At 45.1% G+C, this 19,781-nt stretch overlaps 1 protein-coding gene across 7 annotated transcripts in view; it reads left to right on the forward strand.

Annotated features, from left to right (window-relative positions):
* The window catches only part of LOC123755258 (putative neural-cadherin 2), an 872,905-nt gene extending 853,901 nt beyond the window's left edge, over positions 1 to 19,004 (forward strand). For 5 of the 7 annotated variants that reach the window (XM_069327628.1, XM_069327629.1, XM_069327630.1 and 2 more), the window contains 7 exons: positions 1,963 to 2,141; positions 4,667 to 4,856; positions 9,408 to 9,517; positions 14,987 to 15,115; positions 15,948 to 16,154; positions 16,655 to 16,888; positions 17,733 to 19,004. In XM_069327628.1, coding sequence (XP_069183729.1) covers positions 1,963 to 2,141; positions 4,667 to 4,856; positions 9,408 to 9,517; positions 14,987 to 15,115; positions 15,948 to 16,154; positions 16,655 to 16,888; positions 17,733 to 18,085 — 1,402 coding nt within the window. In that variant the 3' untranslated portion in view covers positions 18,086 to 19,004. The remainder of the gene's footprint in view (positions 1 to 1,962; positions 2,142 to 4,666; positions 4,857 to 9,407; positions 9,518 to 14,986; positions 15,116 to 15,947; positions 16,155 to 16,654; positions 16,889 to 17,732) is intronic. The other 2 variants (XR_011229174.1, XM_069327634.1) reach the window with 2 other exon arrangements.
* Positions 19,005 to 19,781: the final 777 nt, after the last annotated feature.

Here is a 19,781-nt window from a genome sequence, read left to right on the forward strand (position 1 = left end):
GCGAGAGATTTGGAGTTTATAAGAAGAGGATCACGTGCTCAGAAGGTATTGGATGCCATCTTAAGAGACTAAACTCTTCAGTAGGGTTTTACAATTTTTCATACTAATAAGAGTTTCGATCGAATAAAAATATTGCATACACTTGTTCTGGATAGAGATTTATGCTCATTTTTTCCTTGTAGATTATCTGTAGCCTTGATCAAGATTATTCCAGCTTAACTGAAGCTTTGACCTCGATGTACGTTTATATCTTGGTAACTTACTGAGGCTATGACCTAACTTCAGGCTATGATTGAAGTGTAGAATTAGGTTCAAGAGCAGAGTGGACCACGAAACACTACGTTGTCGTATGGGAAGCTGGCAGAGCAGCACTCGCTCACACGTGACAACGAAAGATGTTAGATTTGGTGTTGGATTTAAGGTCTATCAACATCTTGGGGTTATTAAGATCACAACACGTGCTAACTGACCAACTAGCAACTCTACTTTAGTTCTGAACACAGTCTAGGACCAAAATAAACTCTGTATATGCATGAGAGGTGTTCTTGCTCCTAGGTGTATACTCACTGAGAGTTTACTTTAGTCCTAAACAATGTTCAGGACTAAAGTATAGCCAGTGATAGGTCGATAAGCTATTGTGGTGACCCTAATAATTCTCCAGAGGTTGACAGATCTTAAGCCCAACACCAGACTTGTTGTTTGGTCAGTAAGCTAGTGTGGTGATCACCCTTGTGGTGATGTGGTGGTAATCACCCTTCGGAAGTTCAGACATCTAACATTATGGGCTATTCATGCCCGTGCTACCTCCTTGGTGGGTTAATCTTCATCAATCAATCAGACATTTACCCCAATGCGAAATGAAACAAGCCGCTCACTATAGCTGCGCAGTTTTCCTTGAATTTGTAATCAATCCAGTCATATTTCATTCACCTGGACTCTAATTGACTCGAACCGCGGCCCTCGCGAGTGAGAGGCAGAAGCTCTATCGACTGGGCTATTGAGTAGGCGTAATAAGGAAATATTCCAGAAGCAACTTCTGCTGCCAAGCTGGAGTTTTCAACTTCCCCTGACTACTACTGAAGCTTAAGAGGAATTAGTGATCCACACCCGCGACATATAAGTTATCATCCACATTCCCGTGCAACTAAAACTTTCCCCGAGTCCAGGTGATTGAAATGTTTATTTTCACGTGAGTGTGGATTAGGTAAGGTCATTACTGGTTCTTACGACCCTCAATATTAACGACCTTTAAGCACCCCCCTTAACTTGCTATTGTCACTTGTTTACACATTCAGACCTCTATAATTTTGCTTCGAAATAGCATTATAAATATTTATTACAGGCACAGTAGGACAATTAGGCACGCTTGCCGAATTCTCTTACAGTCTGATGGAAGCCATCCTCAGGCTATGTTCGCACAAGCTGCAGCCAAGCTCCAACTCTCAGGCTATACTAGTACAAGTGGTGGCCAACCCTCTCTTCCAACCCTTCCCCCTTCCATCCTCCCCACATTCCCCCCCCCCCTTTTCCCCCTTCTCCCCTTCCCTCCCCCCCCCCCCAAAAAAAAAGAAGATTCGTTCGTTAATTTGAACGTATTGCGTATCGCTTTTGTTTTCTCAAATATACTTTGTTAGTGGGTATATATTATCGTTTTGTGTATAGCTAGGCCTAGGTTAGGTTGGTTGTTATGGGTTTTGTTGGCAATTTGTATTTTAATTTCGTGAAGTATTTAGAGGTGCGATTCGTACAAAGGAAAAGAGCGAAGTTCGATTGTTATTGGTTGAGTCTCTGTTACGTAATGTGATTTTTTCAATCATAAACAAGGGAATTAGCCGAACATTTGATCATTATACATCCCGTCCTCTCGACCATTAGGTCGCGAGTTTTTGACGTTGTGGTAACCAAGGTGGCTGAGTGGTCTGCGTTTGCGGTGGTATTGTGCATGTGTTGGTTGTGTTCCAGACACGGCTCCACGACCTTCCTGACGGCGGACGACGGAGAGGGCGACCTGTATAACGCTTCCTTGTCCATGGAGGGGCGCCAGTTGCTGCAGGTGGACAAGCAGGAGGGTGTCCACGTCGGAGGCTCGCCCGAGTACGTGGGGGTGAGCGTCTTCAAGATCGACGGGGACTACTACGAGGGTGAGTATAACATTCACCAAGTTCACCCTTGCTGTTAGGTCACCCGTTGAACAGTTAGGGATCCCATGGAACAGTTGTAACTCTCTGAACAGTTCACTTCTTGTGCAGTTCTGTCGTTGGCACAGCTACACAGCACGAGGAGTCCTCGTATCACTCCTGGGGTATTTCAGGTAATTATTTTCTAATATATTTTCCTCTCGTTTGGGACCTGACGTTAATGGTGAAAATCTTCCTGATAACACCTCTCTCAAATGAGTCAACCTCTGACTGTCGATTCTATATTATATTCCTTTGTCAAGTTCAGCGATTTTAATTTGTCCTGGAACGATTTCGACTAAGATAAAACAGGTATTTTATATTTAAGTGCGTATATAATTATATATAATATATATTATAAAAAATTGCATATAATATTTCAATTTTATTGTAATTGAAAACTCCACACCCTAGGATTCGAACCCAGACAGCCAGGAGCACTATGCACCATGGCATACCTGGTTCTTCAACCACTCGACCACCGTGACTGTACAAAAGTCATTGGTAGCCGAGCTATATCCCCCAACGATCCGACAGCACTTGGTGGTAAGCTTGGGCATAGATATTTCATCGAATCACCTCACTTTGTGGGGACACGTGAGCAACACAAATGCGAACAAGCTTGAATGGTCCCCAAGCCAATATGCAACTGAAAACTCTGCAATATGCAACACTTTGCATATTCATATTCTAACAGTTTCAGTGTTAGACCACAATTGGAGTGACCGGAGCCCTGGGTGGGTGGATGATAAGATAGTGTTTTAACATTCAGAATGACCTTGAGTTGTAAGGAGTGAATTATGCATTGCAATATATCGTGTTTGTCTTATAAATATAACCGTTATGTTATCACTCTACACAGCCGTTTCCCTACTCCTTTAATTTCCCTTGGCCCAGCTAGAGGCCTCATTCCTTAGTGCAGTACAGTAAAAGAATATTAAGACCAGAGCAGTAGCCTAGCGACACGGCCAACTTGAGAATTTAATTTTTTTTTAATTTTACCCCGAGGGGCGAATTTATTGAGCAGCGCCACTCATCCTGTGAGTGGTCATACCGTCATAGCAGCATGTACAACACTCCCCAATAGGAAGAAAACCCGCTGGGTTGTTCATCCTGTAACTTATACCAAAACACATCTAGGATTTGCTTAACTGTCTCGAGTGAACTGCTCCTCGAACAAGAAGGCCAACTTGAGATTAGTACTAAAGGCCAGACCGTGCATTATTTAACACTTTATTATACGTGTTGAGCTGAGTAGTGGAGAAATACCTTGACACAATAAGAAGGTCGTGACAGTTTTCCCCTGGAGTAGTTTAGTAGTTAACCTAAAGGGGAGGAGGGGAGGAGGGTCTTGGTAAGTACAGGCTTCCTGTCCCTGTTAACGGTAATTATGTATTACCTTCAGTGATGCACATTCATAATAGGATTTTTTTTTCAAATATAAGTTAATATTGTTATATATTTGCATACTGTGCATATTTAGGCATTGGTTAAGTGTTTAGGTTCTGTTGGCGATTATTTGTATTTGTAGTACGTGGTACAGTACATTTACATACGTAAATGTTTACATTTACATACGTAAATTTACATACGTGAATGTTCATACGCTGTACATTTACAGCGAAGCGGTTCGAACAAAATTCGTCAGTGAAGCACTTGTTCCGGAACTGTTCGAACGTCAAAAGTCGTGTGTCAACCCGTCCTCCAAACAGACCCAAAAGTAATTTCATTCACCCGCCAAACCCCCTGTTAATGAATGAAAAACGATTTACACACGATGCCAACCCGTCCTCGACTCAAGTCCATTACATCCAGCAGTCAACCCCACAGACGCATTCATAAATTTTCACATGCTGTTCATTCAAAACGGGAATTTTCTCAAGTATAAATTAATATTTTAATATATTAGCATATTGTGTATAAATAGGCATAGGTTAGGTTAGGTCAGGTGTTTAGGTTCTGTTGGCGATTATTTGTATTTGTAGTACGTGGGTGAAGCATTTATAGCGTTGTGATTCGAACAAAATTCGTCAGTGAAGCACTTGTTCCGGATATGTTCGAACTTCAGCAGTTGTGAGTCGTGTGTAAACCGGTTTTCATTCATAAACAGGGGGTTTGGCGGGTGCATGGAATCACTTTTGGATCTTTGTTTGGAGGACGGGCTGCACGATGCACAACTGATTTCGTTCGAACACTTCCGGATCAAGTGCTTCACTGACGAATTTTGTTCGAACCACAACGCTGTAAATGCTTCACCCACGTGCTACAAACACACATAATCGCCAACAGGACCTATACACCTAACATAACATATGCCTATATGTCCAATATGCTAATATAATATAATATTCATTTATAATTGGTTAGATTCCCCTTTTGAATGAATAGCAAGTAAAAATTTATGAATGCGTCTGTGGGGTCGACCGCTGGATGGAATGGACCTGAGTCGAGGACGGGTTGCTCACCCTCTGTCTCCCGACCACCGCCAGGGTGCATCGACGATGTGAGGATCTCTGGGAAGAGCGTCCCGCTGCCGCCGGCTATCAACGGCACGGCGTGGGGCCAAGCCAGCATGTTTAAGGGCGTGGAGGGGGGGTGCCGCGCCCCCCCGGCCTGCACCAACGTCACCTGCAGGGCCCCCCTCACCTGCGTCGACACCTGGAGGTCCTACCACTGCGGGTGAGTCCTGTTCACTGTGAGCTTTGTTGCTGTTGCTTCACTCATGATGCATTGTCTTGCCTAGTCCGTTGCATTTTTAACGCAGTCGACACATTCACTGAAAAATGCAGCATATTAGTAAAAACGGTAATATTATGGTGATTTAATTATTAATGACATCGGCCTCAATAGGTTAGAAAGGTTGCTTGGGTTCGTACGGGTCTGGTTAGGGAAAAATGATTGATTTTTTGTTTACGGATTCATAAATAGAATTGGCACCTTAAGCTTCTGGTTAAGTGAAACCACTTCATATATAACGCTTTGTAAATCGTGAAAACTGACTGGCCTAATACTACCCCCCAAACAGACACCATAACTACGACGTTGGTACAACGTTCGAACAAGTCTTAACTCCTCCTAACCAGTTATAACAGCCAATATATCAAGTTGTAACAACGTTCTAATACGTCATAAACACGTTAAACCAAGATGTAACAACTTTATTACAAGTTGTAACAAGCGGAAAATAGAGTCAGTTTCGGTTTGTGTTTCCAGGGTATGGTGTCTGGGTCCACCCTGAGAGCGACTTGTAGTTAAGGCTGAAGATTGCGCAGTTAGCCTCGCTGCTCAATTGGTCCTGGGACGATTCCAGGGCAGGACGCGTGTGGGGGGGGGGCCTCCCCTACACCCTATGTGTGTGTGTGTTGATCTTGAAGTAAATGGGGGCACCAGGGAGCTCCCTGGTGGACTGTAGAGGTATAGACTGTCAATCGCATCTTGGGTCATCCATACCTGAAGGAATCTACATGTGTCTGAAAGGACTCCTAGCCTAGACAACGGAGAACCATCAAGAAAAGCAAGCGCACACGCGCGCGCACGTGTATACACTATACACACACCACACACTACAGGATGACCTGGACAAACTGGAGGAATGATCTAGAAAATGGCTGCTAAAGCTCAACTCAGGAAAGTGTAAAGTAATGAAATTAGGCGAAGGGAGCAGGAGGCTGAACACAAGGTACCATCTGGGAGGTTAAATCCTGCACTAGTCAAATAGGGAGAAAGATCTTGGGGTTGATATCACACCGAACCTGTCCCCAAAGGTCCACATCAAAAGAATATCATCATCGGCATATAATAGGATGGCCAACATAAGAACTGCCTTTAGAAACTTGTGTAAGGAATTGTTCATGACCCTGTATACCACTTATGTCAGACCAATCCTGGAATATGCAGCTCCAACCTGGAGTCCATACCTAGTTAAACACAAGACAAAGTTAGAGAAGATTCAGCGATATGCTACCAGACTTGTCCCGGAACTGAGAGGAATGAGCTACGAGGAAAGGCTAAAGGAGTTGAACTTCACGTTCCTGGAAAACAGAAGAGTAAGGGGAGACATCATAACCACCTACAAAATTCTCGGGGGAATTGACAGGGTGGACAAAGACAAACTCTTCAGCACGGGTGGGACACGAACACGAAGACACAGGTGAAAACTTAGTACCCAGATGAGCCACAGAGACGTTAGAAAGAATTTTTTCAGTGTCAGAGTAGTTAATAAATGGAACGCACTAGGAAGTGATGTGGTGGAGGCTGACTCCATACACAGTTTCAAATGTAGGTATGATAGAGCCCAGTAGGCTCATTAATCTGTACACCAGTTGATTGACGGTTGAGAGGCTGGACCAAAGAGACAAAGCTCAACCCCCGCAACCACAACTAGGTGAGTATATACACACACACACACACACACACACACACACACACACACACACACACAACTTGACTGTCGGAAAGCCTTTGACTCAGTACCCCATTAAAGTTGGTGGCATAAGTGGAAGAAACGGGCAAGTGTAAATGGTAAGGTGCTCCAGTGGATAAGGGAGTACCTAAACAACAGGAAGCAGAGAGTTACAGTGAGGGGTGAGACCCCAGATTGGCGTGAAGTCACCAGCCGAGTCCCACAGGTCCTTGTACTTGGACCTATCCTGTTTCTGATATACGTAAATGATCTTCTAGACTCGGAACATCGAACATCAGTCGTAGACTGAACAGTCATATGACTGATGTACTGTTATATTTAGACATACTGAACATCAGTTATAGACTGAGAACATGGACTCAGTCCTCTCAGTGTTTGCTGATGATGCCAAAATTATGAGGAGGATTAAAACCGAGGAGGAGAGCATAAGGCTTCAAGAAGACCTGAACAAACTGAAAGAAAGAGTCCAACAAATGGTTGTTAGTTTAACCCGAGCAAATGTAAGGTAATGGAGCAGGCAGGAGTAGCAGGAGGGAACAGGAGCAGAAGGCCAGATGCAAGGTACCATTTGGGAGATGAAGTTATTTTACAATCGGATAAAAATAAAGACTTGGACGTTGATATCACACAAGATCTGCCTCCCACGAAGCCCATATCAAGAGGATATCATCGACATATGCCCGGTTGGCCAACATAAGGACGGCCTTTAGAAACTTGTGTAATGAATCATTCAAAGATTTGTATATCTCGTATGTCAGACCAATTCTAGAGTATACCCCTCCAGCATGGAGTCCATATATCGTTAAACATAAGACTAAATTGGAGAAGATTCAGAAGTGTGCCACCAGACTAGTGCCCCGAACTGAGGGGCATGAGCTAGAAGGATAGACAACGTGAATTAAACCTCACGTCGCAAGAAGACAGAGTTTAGGGGATTCGGGAGACATGATCACCACATAAAAGATTTTCAAGGAATTTGATAGGGTAGACAGACAGTTTAACACGGGGTACATGCATTAGGGGACACAGGTGGAAATTGAGTACACAAATTAACCATAAAGACATTAGAAAGAACTTTTTTTTAGTGTCAGAGTAGTTAACAGACGGAATGCATTAGAAAGTGATGTGGTGGAGGCTGACTCCATACACAGTTTCAAGTGTAGATATGATAGAGCCCAATTGGCGTAGGAACCTGTACACCAGTTGATTGACAGTTGAAAGGCGGGACCAAAGAGACGAAGCTCAACCCCAGCAAGCGCAACTTGGTGAGTACACACCCCAGGTAGAATACACACGTTACACTACAAATTCTACACTAAACTGGATACAGTACACAAGCAAGAGATCACATTTTGCTTGCATTATGCAGTACATAGGTTACATTACACAGAATACAATGTAGTTTCAATGGCTTTTGTTTTTGTTTAGGTATAAATAACTCTTTTTTGGTCTCGTCAATAACTGTAAGAGTTACTGACGAGGACAAAATTGCAAAGCAGGAACTCCTATCGTCACTGCTTCCACCACCATCATCACTGTCACCACCACCACTACCAGTATCATCACAACTACCACCCCCACAAACCACAACCTTCATCACCACTACCACATCTCTCTACTTCCCTGCCCCTCATCACGTGACTGTAATCGAATTCATCCAACAAATGTCTCTCAACGTTCGTTCCCACCCAGCGTACTGAAGGCCTGACGACTTTCCCTCATAATTCCAATTCAGTGCAAAGCCGAAGTTCCACTGAGTAGATGAGAGCTACAACAGCTTGTTGATCTCTTAAGCCAGGCCCGTATGGGATCCGTGTGGGGGGAGGGGGAGGGAGCCATCCTTTGAGCCTCGGTAATTAATAAAGGTCAGGTAATTATCAAGAGCAAGCGCTGAGCCAGTGTGATTGGGGATTGTTAATTCTGCTGTGTGGAATGATTGGATACATTGGGTGGACGTCAAATCATGCGTGTGTGTGTGTGTTGGAGGACAATAAAGGCGTCTCTCTGCCCTCTAAAAAAGAAACATTTGGGTTACTTTCCTCACAATTACAAATCTCAAATCTCAAAGGCAAAACAGTCATGCGGTCAACGCCATCTGCGGTCAGATTACCAAACTATACATACCTGTATTGACTGGACTAAATGATCAATGGAAATATCTCTCTTTTTTCAGTAATAAGTAAGTTACTGCTTCAGAGTAAATAAATGCATTTGGAATAAAAACCCTTAACTAAATACGACAATGATGATAAATTTCAGGGGCACTGATAATATTACCTCAAATTTAATTAATATGTAAATTCAATTTTCAAAGTAATTTACACACAATCTGGTGTGGTAGAATGTTAGAAATCAAAAAAATTTTTTGATTTTACAACTTTCCTGGTGAAAGTATTATCATTTCACAGGATTTGAGATAGTAGATACTTGCCAGTATAGATAATTTGCCGTATAGATACATTGCTGTATAGATACTTTGCAGTATAGATACTTTCCAATACAATATAACACTGATGCTTTCATATATAACACAATATAAAACTATAGGTGTTTCCGTATAAGAGTGGCATTCGACCAACAAGTTCCACATACTTAGAATCATTTGGGGAAAATATGGACCGTAAACTTGTAAATGCACTTGAGATTATTATTTTACCATACTGAGAGAATTAATCAGAACTGAGATTAAGAGATTTAAGCAGAGCTGAGCAAACTAAGCTCAGTGAGAGAAAACGCAGGCAGGCAAGACGAGACTGTGAACCAAAAGGGAGATGAACTGAGAAATGAACTGAGAACTTTGTTTACAGGTGTGGAGAGGGTCGCGTGCTGTCTGCCAGTCGGGCCACCTGTGAAGATGAGGACGAGTGTGTGTGGGAACCGTGTCTAAACGGGGGCACCTGCTTTAACAAGCCCTCAGGTGAGTCCTTGCACTTTTAGAGTGCCCATCAGCTCGAAGAGGCCGATATTGTGTTACTTGCAGGGCCAGCGTTCGATCCCCAGTGGTATAAGTGGGTGGGTACAGTGGTATAAGTGGGAAATATACCGTCCTCACATTGCAACTCCTTATTCTCGTATCCCTTCCACGTGATGGGTAATTATTCTGACAGTGCTTTCTCCTGATAATTATATTGCATCTATTTTAATTTCTCTCCTGTTTCAATTAAGGCTTTGTTTCACTGTTGTAAGTGCTGGGTTGGTTAGACAACTGTACACGTGTTGTAGGTCTCACTGGTGTACACCTGTTCAGTGGAGCGAGAATTATAACAATTTGTAGTCGTTGTCATGATTAAATGAAAGGGAATTATCGGGGGAAAAGCACTTAGCCAGTATGAATATAATGCACTTGAAAGTGATATTAGGACAAGGAACTAGGATATGAAGACCCAGTGATGGAACAGGATATTTAGCCCCTTAGACCATGGGTGGTGGAGTGATCGCCGAGCCCTGCAAGCCTCTGGTTTAGATCCCACTCTGGTCACTGAAGCTGCTGTATCAGAACGAAGAGCTGTGAGAATCCCCGAGATTGGTCTCGGATGATAACGTTGGTTTAAGCAGAGTTGGAATATTCCTTTATCGCACAGCTGTTGCTTTCGCTATTCGGTTCTGAATTGCCAACCTGCATTACCTCGGTGAGGGGAAGATAGGGAATTTAATTACTAGGAAACAATAGCAAGGTGACTGCTCTGTAATTGGGGAATTCCGATTATAATCATATATTATTATGTGATTATTCTGATTGAATAAAAAAAAAAGATTATAGCGAAATAGTTGGCTTCAGCTAGATAATACAGATTTTAATGAAATTCAGTAAAAATGTTGAATTAATGCATGTTTTAGCTTGCCATTGATCAGTACCACTAAAAAAGCTCACAGAATTCGCGTTACACCATAAAACTTGTAGATTCACAACCTTTTGTCACAATAACAAACAACGTTACTTGGATCGAGTAACCCAACTTGCATGTTATTAATTAAAGTTGAAGCACACTGCAGAACCCGTTACTAAAGCGTCTTGTTTTCTGCTCAAGGTTCACAAAAGCCGAAAATATCTTCAACAAAAATGGGGAAACTAAACAAAATTCCGAGCAGGACTTGGAGCGAGAGAAAGAAAAGGCCAGTTGTGGTCAATGAAGATCCCTCACTGAATCCCAATAGATCGAGCGGAGACCAGCTATCAGATGGAGAGATGAAAGCCAGTAGTTTCTAGGTGATGAATGGCCAGGGATGGCTTTTAAGACATGATTGCTGTGGTAAAGAGTTGTGGCTTTAACTCCAGCAGCCCAGTGATGCAGGCTGCTGCTGCTGCTGCTGCTGCCACTACTGTTGCTTCTAGCAGCAGCTGCTGCTCTTCCTCCTTCTCCAGTTTTTGCTGAAACTAATACAATTATTTTTAATGTGTTTACGGAATGTGTGTGTTTATTTAAACATCTTAATTTGTTTTTGAATATCATTGAAAGCCTACTGAGTAATGTAGTTTCAACGAGGTATATTTGAGGAAAATATTTTACTCCTGTGTACACTGTCCAGGGGTCAGGAGCCACTGGTCGACCTTCGAGGGGATCGGGACCCACTGGTCGACCTTCGAGGGCGTCGGGACCCACTGGTCGACCTTCGAGGGGATCGGGACCCACTGGTCGACCTTCGAGGGCGTCGGGACCCACTGGTCGACCTTCGAGGGGATCGGGACCCACTGGTCGACCTTCGAGGGCGTCGGTACGCACTGGTCGACCTTCGAGGGGATCGGGACCCACTGGTCGACCTTCGAGGGGATCGGGACCCACTGGTCGACCTTCGAGGGGGTCGGAACCCACTGGTCGACCTTCGAGGGCGTCGGAACGCACTGATCGACCTTCGAGGGGATCGGGACGCAATGGTCGACCTTCGAGGGCGTCGGGACCCACTGGTCGACCTTCGAGGGCGTCGGGACCCACTGGTCGATCTTCGAGGGCGTCGAGACCCACTGGTCGACCTTCGAGGGGATCGGGACGCACTGGTCGACCTTCGAGGGCGTCGGGACGCACTGGTCGACCTTCGAGGGCGTCGGGACGCACTGGTCGACCTTCGAGGGCGTCGGGACGCACTGGTCGACCTTCGAGGGCGTCGGGACGCACTGGTCGACCTTCGAGGGCGTCGGGACGCACTGGTCGACCTTCGAGGGCGTCGGGACGCACTGGTCGACCTTCGAGTGCGTCGGGACTCGCTGGTTGACCTTCGAGGGCGTCGGGACGCACTGGTCGACCTTCGAGGGGATCGGGACGCACTGGTCGACCTTCGAGGGCGTCGGGATCCACTGGTCGACCTTCGAGGGCGTCGGGATCCACTGGTCGATCTTCGAGGGCGTCGAGACCCACTGGTCGACCTTCGAGGGGATCGGGACGCACTGGTCGACCTTCGAGGGCGTCGGGACGCACTGGTCGACCTTCGAGGGCGTCGGGACGCACTAGTCGACCTTCGAGGGCGTCGGGACGCACTGGTCGACCTTCGAGGGCGTCGGGACGCACTGGTCGACCTTCGAGGGCGTCGGGACGCACTGGTCGACCTTCGAGGGCGTCGGGACGCACTGGTCGACCTTCGAGGGCGTCGGGACGCACTAGTCGACCTTCGAGGGCGTCGGGACGCACTAGTCGACCTTCGAGGGCGTCGGGACGCACTGGTCGACCTTCGAGGGCGTCGGGACGCACTGGTCGACCTTCGAGGGCGTCGGGACGCACTGGTCGACCTTCGAGGGCGTCGGGACGCTCTGGTCGACCTTCGAGGGCGTCGGGACGCACTGGTCGACCTTCGAGGGGTCCAGCTCCAAAGCCCTAGACGTTCATATCAGGGAATGCTCGCTGCAGAGACAGGATGGGACACAACTGTTTATCAAAAAATCAAATAAAAAGACATTTCCAGCTGTGGAGATGTTGGTTCTCCTTGGGTGTGTCATTAAGGCGTCTTCGTGTACACAAACGGCGATACCGTGTCCCAAATCGTTGGAAAAAGTCATTTAGCGCTATCAGAAATGTTAATTGGTGAATAGGACACTGAAAACGTGTGATTTAAGTGTAGCCAAATAGCATGTAATGTGGCATACTTACCAAGCAAGTGGATAATAACTAGGTGTAGAAGTCAACTGGGGAATTTGCAATGCGATTCCTCCAGTGCAAACCCAGCCTGCTATAAGCCATGTTGTTGTGGCCACATTAATAGTCTGGTCATCCCGACCAGATCACTGGTGACAGGTGTCACACCTGAAACATTTTGTTCTCTCAGAGTGGCGAGAAAGAATAATTTATGATATCTCGAAGATCCATCGATCTTTTTTTCTTGAGTCTCACTTCTTTCTTGTGAGTGAGAAGTGATTCCTCATACCAATGAGACGTGACAACCTGTGCCATCGAGACGGGACTCCCCAGTATCCCCTCGGAGTGACTGTGGCCAAAAGTTACTCTCTATATAGAGATGCGACCCACCGTGGGCAGGGGAATCGGCCACCTTGCTCACGAAAATGTTCATGGCCCCCCCGTAGGGGCCGTGACTCTTCGTTCACAAGGATATATGACCTACACTTGTCATGAGAAATGATTCGCAATGGCTAAAATAAACGATTATCCGCACGGTTAAGTGTGTGTCTGCAAGTGGTAGTTCTCAGTGACGGTAACTGTTGTTGGCTTAAGTGCGCCTCTCTTAGACTCTGCTATGCGAGGAGACTACACCAGTTGGCATCACCCCTCCCCCTCTGTCTGTCTGTCTGTCTCTGTCTGTCTCTCTGTCTCTGTTATTTTCTCATGTTTTCCAGATTACGAGAAATTTTCAGGTTGCAAACGACACATTGCAGTAACTTACTGGCTGCTTAAATAATATCGCTACTGCATCGTTCAATATCCACAGTGAACTGTGATCTGGAACAGATACTTAGATTATTATACTTAGATTATATTATTAGATACTTAGATACTTAGATTATGCTAAATTTTCGTGGTGCTTTATTGCCATATGTCTCATAGTAATTTAAACCTTTCATTTGTCTTTTGTATCAAACGTCCACTCTGGCTCGATCCTGGAATCTCCTGTTGTAGGGTTTCAACTTTTCCACAGTCTTATGAACGATTCATTCAGACTTGATCCTGGAACACCCCCTGGAATCCTCTGTTGAATTCTATATTGTTCCTTTATTGTTTTCAAAGAGGACGTTTCCCTCAGTTGCTTATTTTGGTGCAATAACTTTGTCACTGATTGCTGATCATTTGCCAATATGACTTTGAGTTGTAGCTGTGGTTGATCTTTGGCTGTAATGTCCTTTCAAAATGACATCGTTACCCTATTGACCCATGTGTAATATTGTTCTGGTTATCATTGACGTCTCATAATTTATCTCAGAACTGTGTCCTTTACAAGCCCTCTCGTTTGGAAAGGAGATCTTTGGTCTTCCTTGCATTGTGGAAGAATGAGTTTATTTTCCCTCCATTCCATTTATAATCTGCCCCTTCAAGATCCTCTTCCCAATGAAATAACCTGAAGGAATTCTTTCACCCGCATGTAGACCTGTCTTACTCTGTCCTTCCACCTGCCCACTTGCTTCATCTCGGCTCAGCTATGCAGTGATCACTGGCTCCAAGCAACTCCTTATGAACGATTCTCCTCCTGCTTTCACTATCCAGTTCGTTCTTGGTAAACATCAGGTCTAGTGTTGTTGTTCCATATCTCCCTTTTTCCTCCTAGTTGTCTATATAACGTGCTGCAACAGGAAATGCCTCTCCATAGTATCAACAAATTTGCCTTCTGCATGTCTTGTTTCCACTTCGGAAACTTTTCATTGTCCAGTCAGTTTTCCTGTGATTAAGTCACTGAGAACTGGAAGTTTAGACCTGCTACATACGGCACCATTGCTATCGTCTTCGACATTTAGAATATATCCACTGGTCTCGTCAAGCTCCTCTCTCGGTGTCCTATAATCTAGCACTTTAGAGGACTGAATATTACGGCTACTATTCAGTACACTGCGGACAGCATGCCTATAATTAGTTCTGGGAGCTAATCGCCTCTGTCGTGAATTTTCACACTTTCAGTAATTTTTCTATGGCATACTTACTTCCCTGCTCGTTCTTTTTTTCTGATCACTTGGCAACCTCTTTGGAAAAGTTGCTTCCGTTAGAATTTTTACAAGTTTTGTTCTGTAACTCCTGCAATGTTTGGATGCACCTCGCATAACCTCTCAAATAGTTCACATAATTAATTAGTTATACCATCCGCATTTGTAAACACCACTTGCATATTGTTCATTTCTACCGTGTGTATTTGTACATTCATGTTTATAACAGTGATGTAATGTATGTAAACCTTTCTTTGCACGAGTTACTTCCATACATCAGTATCCTGATACATAGTGCATATCATCCCTCGCCAGGATACTTGTGTGCGTGTCCTAATGGCTTCAACGGTCACCATTGCCAACTACCTGACGTGGGCGATACTTCCCTCAAGCTCTCCCTCGGAGCTCTCGTCGCAATCCTTGTCTGGTGTACCTTCCTCTTCCGTGAGTAGTGGTGGTGGTAGTAGTTGTTGCTTTAGAAGTGGGATGTGGCAGTAGCGGAGGATGGGGCAGTAGTGGGGATGGGGCAGTAGTGGGGATGTGGCAGTAGTGATGATGGGGACAGTAGTAGTGTAAGCAGAAGTAATAATAGTAGAACAAGCAATTTCTTAATATTGTTGTTATTTACCTCAGCGTGTCTACATGTTCTGTACTTCACTAATATACAGTTTTAAATGCAATTTGGATAAAATTGATTAAGTGTCTTCGGGTTTATAGCGCCTAATTAGTGTGGTTTCTAAATATCACTTTCCTCCCTCTGTTAGTGAGGTTCTTTAACTGTTCACCATCCCCTCGAGTGTGAGCTCCTAACAGAACAAGTTTTCTGATCTTGGGTTCATAACCTACACTCGTGTTTCTATTGGCGGGAGTTCCAAAAATGCATTTTGTTTGTCTGAGCTTGTGGTCTGCTTGAATAACTTATCATTTAAAACTATCACATTGTTTTAAAAAGATTTCTGTTAAAACACCTATCTTTTCAATGCAGATACAGGGATTCTCTTCAAGAACATATGTTTTTTTTCAATTCTGATACGTGGATACCTTGCAAGAACATTTTTCAGTACTAACATTTTCTGTTGACCAGACCACATACTAGAAGGTGAAGGGACGACGACGTTTCGGTCCGTCCTGGACCATTCTCAAGTCGATTCGGACCGAAACGTCGTCGTCCCTTCACCTTCTAGTGTGTGGTCTGGTCAACATACTTTAGCCACGTTATTGTGACTCAAAGCCTAACATTTTCTGATTCTCTAAAGGAATACCTGTATCTTTCCAGTATTAATCTGCGCCTTCCTGCTTCACCAACACCATCGGCGGTCTGCCCTGCGTCGAGGCATGGCTGACGGTAAGGATACAGCCATGAACGGCAAGGAGCAGGCGTCGGCTCCTTGCAACCACGCACCCAACCTCCTGGAACTGAAGCTGCTCAAGCCCCCGAAGGCCAACGGGCAGCCGGCTTGGACCAAGAACCTCAATATAGCAGGTGATGCCGCAGGAAAGTTGTATATATATGTGTGCGCGCTTGGGATTGGTTCTGCGTCACCTTTCCTCACACCCACACATGTGGGGTACAAACATGCACACCGTCCTTAACACACACACACACACACACACACACACACACACACATACACACACACACACACACACACACACACACACACACACACACACACACACACACACACACACACACACTCCAGGTTCCCCCCCCCCTCTTATTTTTTCCAGTTTCTCTTTCCATCCTGGAAAGCCATTCATTTGCATGAAACCAGAGGAGGTTTATTCCTATTATTTCATGTCCCTAAGTGCCCTCCTATCATCCCTCCTGACCCCCCCCCCCTATCCCTATCACAACCCCCCCCCATCCCTATCATTAACCCCCCCCCATCCCTGTCACTAACCCCCCCCCCCCCCCACAGATCCTATCCACCTTCCCTCCACAGCAAGAACTCGATCAACCCTGGTCCCTCCCTCCCTCAGACGTGGACGTGTTGCAAGTGGATGCTGCCTCGGTCACCAGCAGCCTGGAGGAACAGAGACGTGGAGGCGGCACAGCAGCCGGAGCGGAAAACAGACGCGGAGCGGAGACGAGGAACGGAGGGAAGAAAGGTGGAGGCAGTAAAGGAGGGAGTGCCTCTAATCCTCCGGCTGGGGATGACTTGAGGAACTACGCTTATGAAGGGGAAGGTTCTTCGCCTGGGTCCCTCTCTTCTTGTAAGTTATTGGAGGGTATGGGGTTGTAGGGGGGGGGGTTCTGTGGGGGGGTTGTAGGGGGGTCTGTAGGGGGAGTGGGGGGATCTGTGTGGGGTTGTGGGGGTGGTTCCTGTACGGAGTGGTGGGCGTGTACTTACCTATTAGTAGTTATCTGTGACTACGGGAAGTAAAGTCTAGTTCTTCATGCCCCGCCTGGAACCCCTTGTTGTACCTGTTGAGCTATAACTGAACTATTCTGAGGTTCGAATTCTTTGTCGAATTTGGCTTCAAAGTTGTGGATGGAGGTGGCTTCCCCAACCTGTTCTTTCAATGCATTGTTGACTAAGCGTACAGATTACGAGTATTTCCTTACATATCGACTCATTTGTGTTTCCAGCTTCCACCTGTGTCCTCTCTTCCTACTTTCTCTCGCTTTAATGAGGCTGTCTGTCTGTCTGCATTGTCAATTCCTTTCAGTATCGTGTATGTTGCGATAATGTCCCCTCTGCTCTAGAGTTGTGAGGTTTAGCTCCTTTCTGTGATGGATGGTGAGGGTCTGAGTGGGTCTGTTGGAGAGAGTGGGGGGGTCTGTGGTCTACATTCACTTGGGTGTACCTGCTGGGTAAAGCATAGACTCCGTGACCACTTCTTCCAAAATATTCTTATTTTAAAGCAATTTCTCATGAATGACATTGACAATCGGTGATTTTTTTTTAGTCATGCCGAAAATTAATTTTCATCATTGTTAAATATTATTTATCTGCCTAAACAAAGCATTATTATATATATATAATATATATAATATAATATGGGAATATAACACATTCCCGTTGTACGTGGCGCCAATGCGTTCCTATTTTTCCAGGTTTGGAGAGCTGCAGCGGCAGTGCCAAGTTCCTGGGAGGGTTCAGAGAGGTGGCGCACATGTTGGAGTCGTGGGACCCCACCGGTTCGCATCCCAGCCACTCGACAAGCCACAAAGGCAGCACGCCGACGCCGACGCCGCCACCACCACCCCCTCCTGCCGCAATCACGACGATCCTCTGCGATATCCACGCTCCGAGAGGCCCCGAGGGTGACCCAAACCCTCCCACGACCTTCCCAGATCCATTGCCCTCGCCTATCACCGATGGGGTATCGGCCACGCTTCTTCCAGACTCGCTCACCACAGCCATACCCATGCCAATGCCCGACCCTCCGGGTGCCTTCACCACGTAGTGACTCCGATCAAACTCTCGACGAGGAAGTGCTTCAAAATTGAATATATTTCGAGGATATTTTAATAACGGGACTTTTAACGAAAAGGCGACGGTCAATTGTTGGGGTTTGACTTGCGTTGATTTTTTGCATCTAATGAACAGGTGTTTATATTTGTCATTTGCAAAAAGTGTCGTCTAAAAAAAATTATATATTTTTTTTTGTCTGTCCTTCTCTCGATCTGTCTCTTTCCTTCTGTCTCGCTAACTCTTTATATAACTATTGTCTATCTATATCTCTCTCTTCTACTCTCAATCTCGCTCCAAAGAAAACAATTCTTTTCTATTTGATGTCACACCTTGATCAATGCAATTTTTTGTCATTTCAAAAACACAAACATTTTAAATGTTATTTCATTAAACATACATTGAGCGTTTAATATAAATGTGTTACCTCTTAAATACACAAATTATTGATACGAAAATATTGTCTGTCAATCTGCTACAGACATGCGAGCCCCTCAAGTCTGTCAAGATCGTCTCACGAGCCCCTCAAGTCAGTGAAGATCGTCCCCTCAAGCCCCTCACGTCTGTCAAGATCGTCCCCTCAAGCCCCCTCAAGTCAGTGAAGATCGTCCCCTCAAGCCCCCTCAAGTCTGTCAAGATCGTCTCACGAGCCCCTCAAGTCAGTGAAGATCGTCTCACGAGCCCCCTCAAGTCTGTCAAGATCGACCCACGAGCCCCTCAGTCTGTCAAGATCGTCCTACGAGCCTCTCACGTCTGTCAAGATCGTCCCAAGAGCCCCTCAAGTCTGTCAAGACGGTCCCTCGAGCCCCCAAGACAGTTACATGAGAGGGCCCATGGTGCCGCTCCGGCTTAAATGATAAAGTATTTTGTATTTTTCTAACAATTATACCATAAATAAATTTATGATGTTGTTATTTGTCGTGTATTTACCCACAATTTTATAATGTCATTGACCCGAGTAAAGGAATTGCGGAAATTGTAATCGAATAACATTTATCTCGAACATTGACCAACTTTGATCCCAGCTGCTGACGGTGTGTGATTTTGCATATTGTTCCCATTTTCCATTGTTCCTATTTATTTTTGTATTTATATTTCCCATTTTCCTATCTATACTCAAGTGTTCCTATTTTCGTGATGCAAAGGGTTCTACATTACATGTATATTCTCTACTGTTTTTATCCTCAAACCTTTGCATTTGGTTTGGTTTAAGTCTAGGTGCCATGTTTCAGATCACCTCTGGAGCGTGTTTAAGGATCCCGTTTTGATTTTTCTCATTGCTTTTCCGTCGTCAACAAATATGAATGTGATAGTATCAGCATTTGTTGTGATCCGTTTAATTTCCTCTAATATCTCCAATGATACTTTTTGAGGCCTTCCTCTGAGGTACTGCCTCTCTCCCTCTAAAACAGATACGCCACCCTGCTTCTCTAGCTTAAATAGGAGTTTGTGTTGGACTGTATGAAATACTGTCTGGAACTCGATAAATGGGCATCCTACCCATGCCCATCTGTTTTTGTCTCTCTCTCTCTCTCTCTCTGTCTCCGTCTCTCTCTCTCACCTTCTCGCTGTTTCCTTTTTTTCTCTTTCGCTGTCTGTCTCGTTCGATCTCAGCCATATTATAGAACGCACACAAAACAACGACTGAAAGGAACACCTGGCGTCACCGGAACAGAGACGCCACAACTACT

Source organism: Procambarus clarkii, chromosome 20, assembly GCF_040958095.1.
Source record: "Procambarus clarkii isolate CNS0578487 chromosome 20, FALCON_Pclarkii_2.0, whole genome shotgun sequence".
NCBI lineage: Eukaryota > Metazoa > Arthropoda > Malacostraca > Decapoda > Cambaridae > Procambarus > Procambarus clarkii.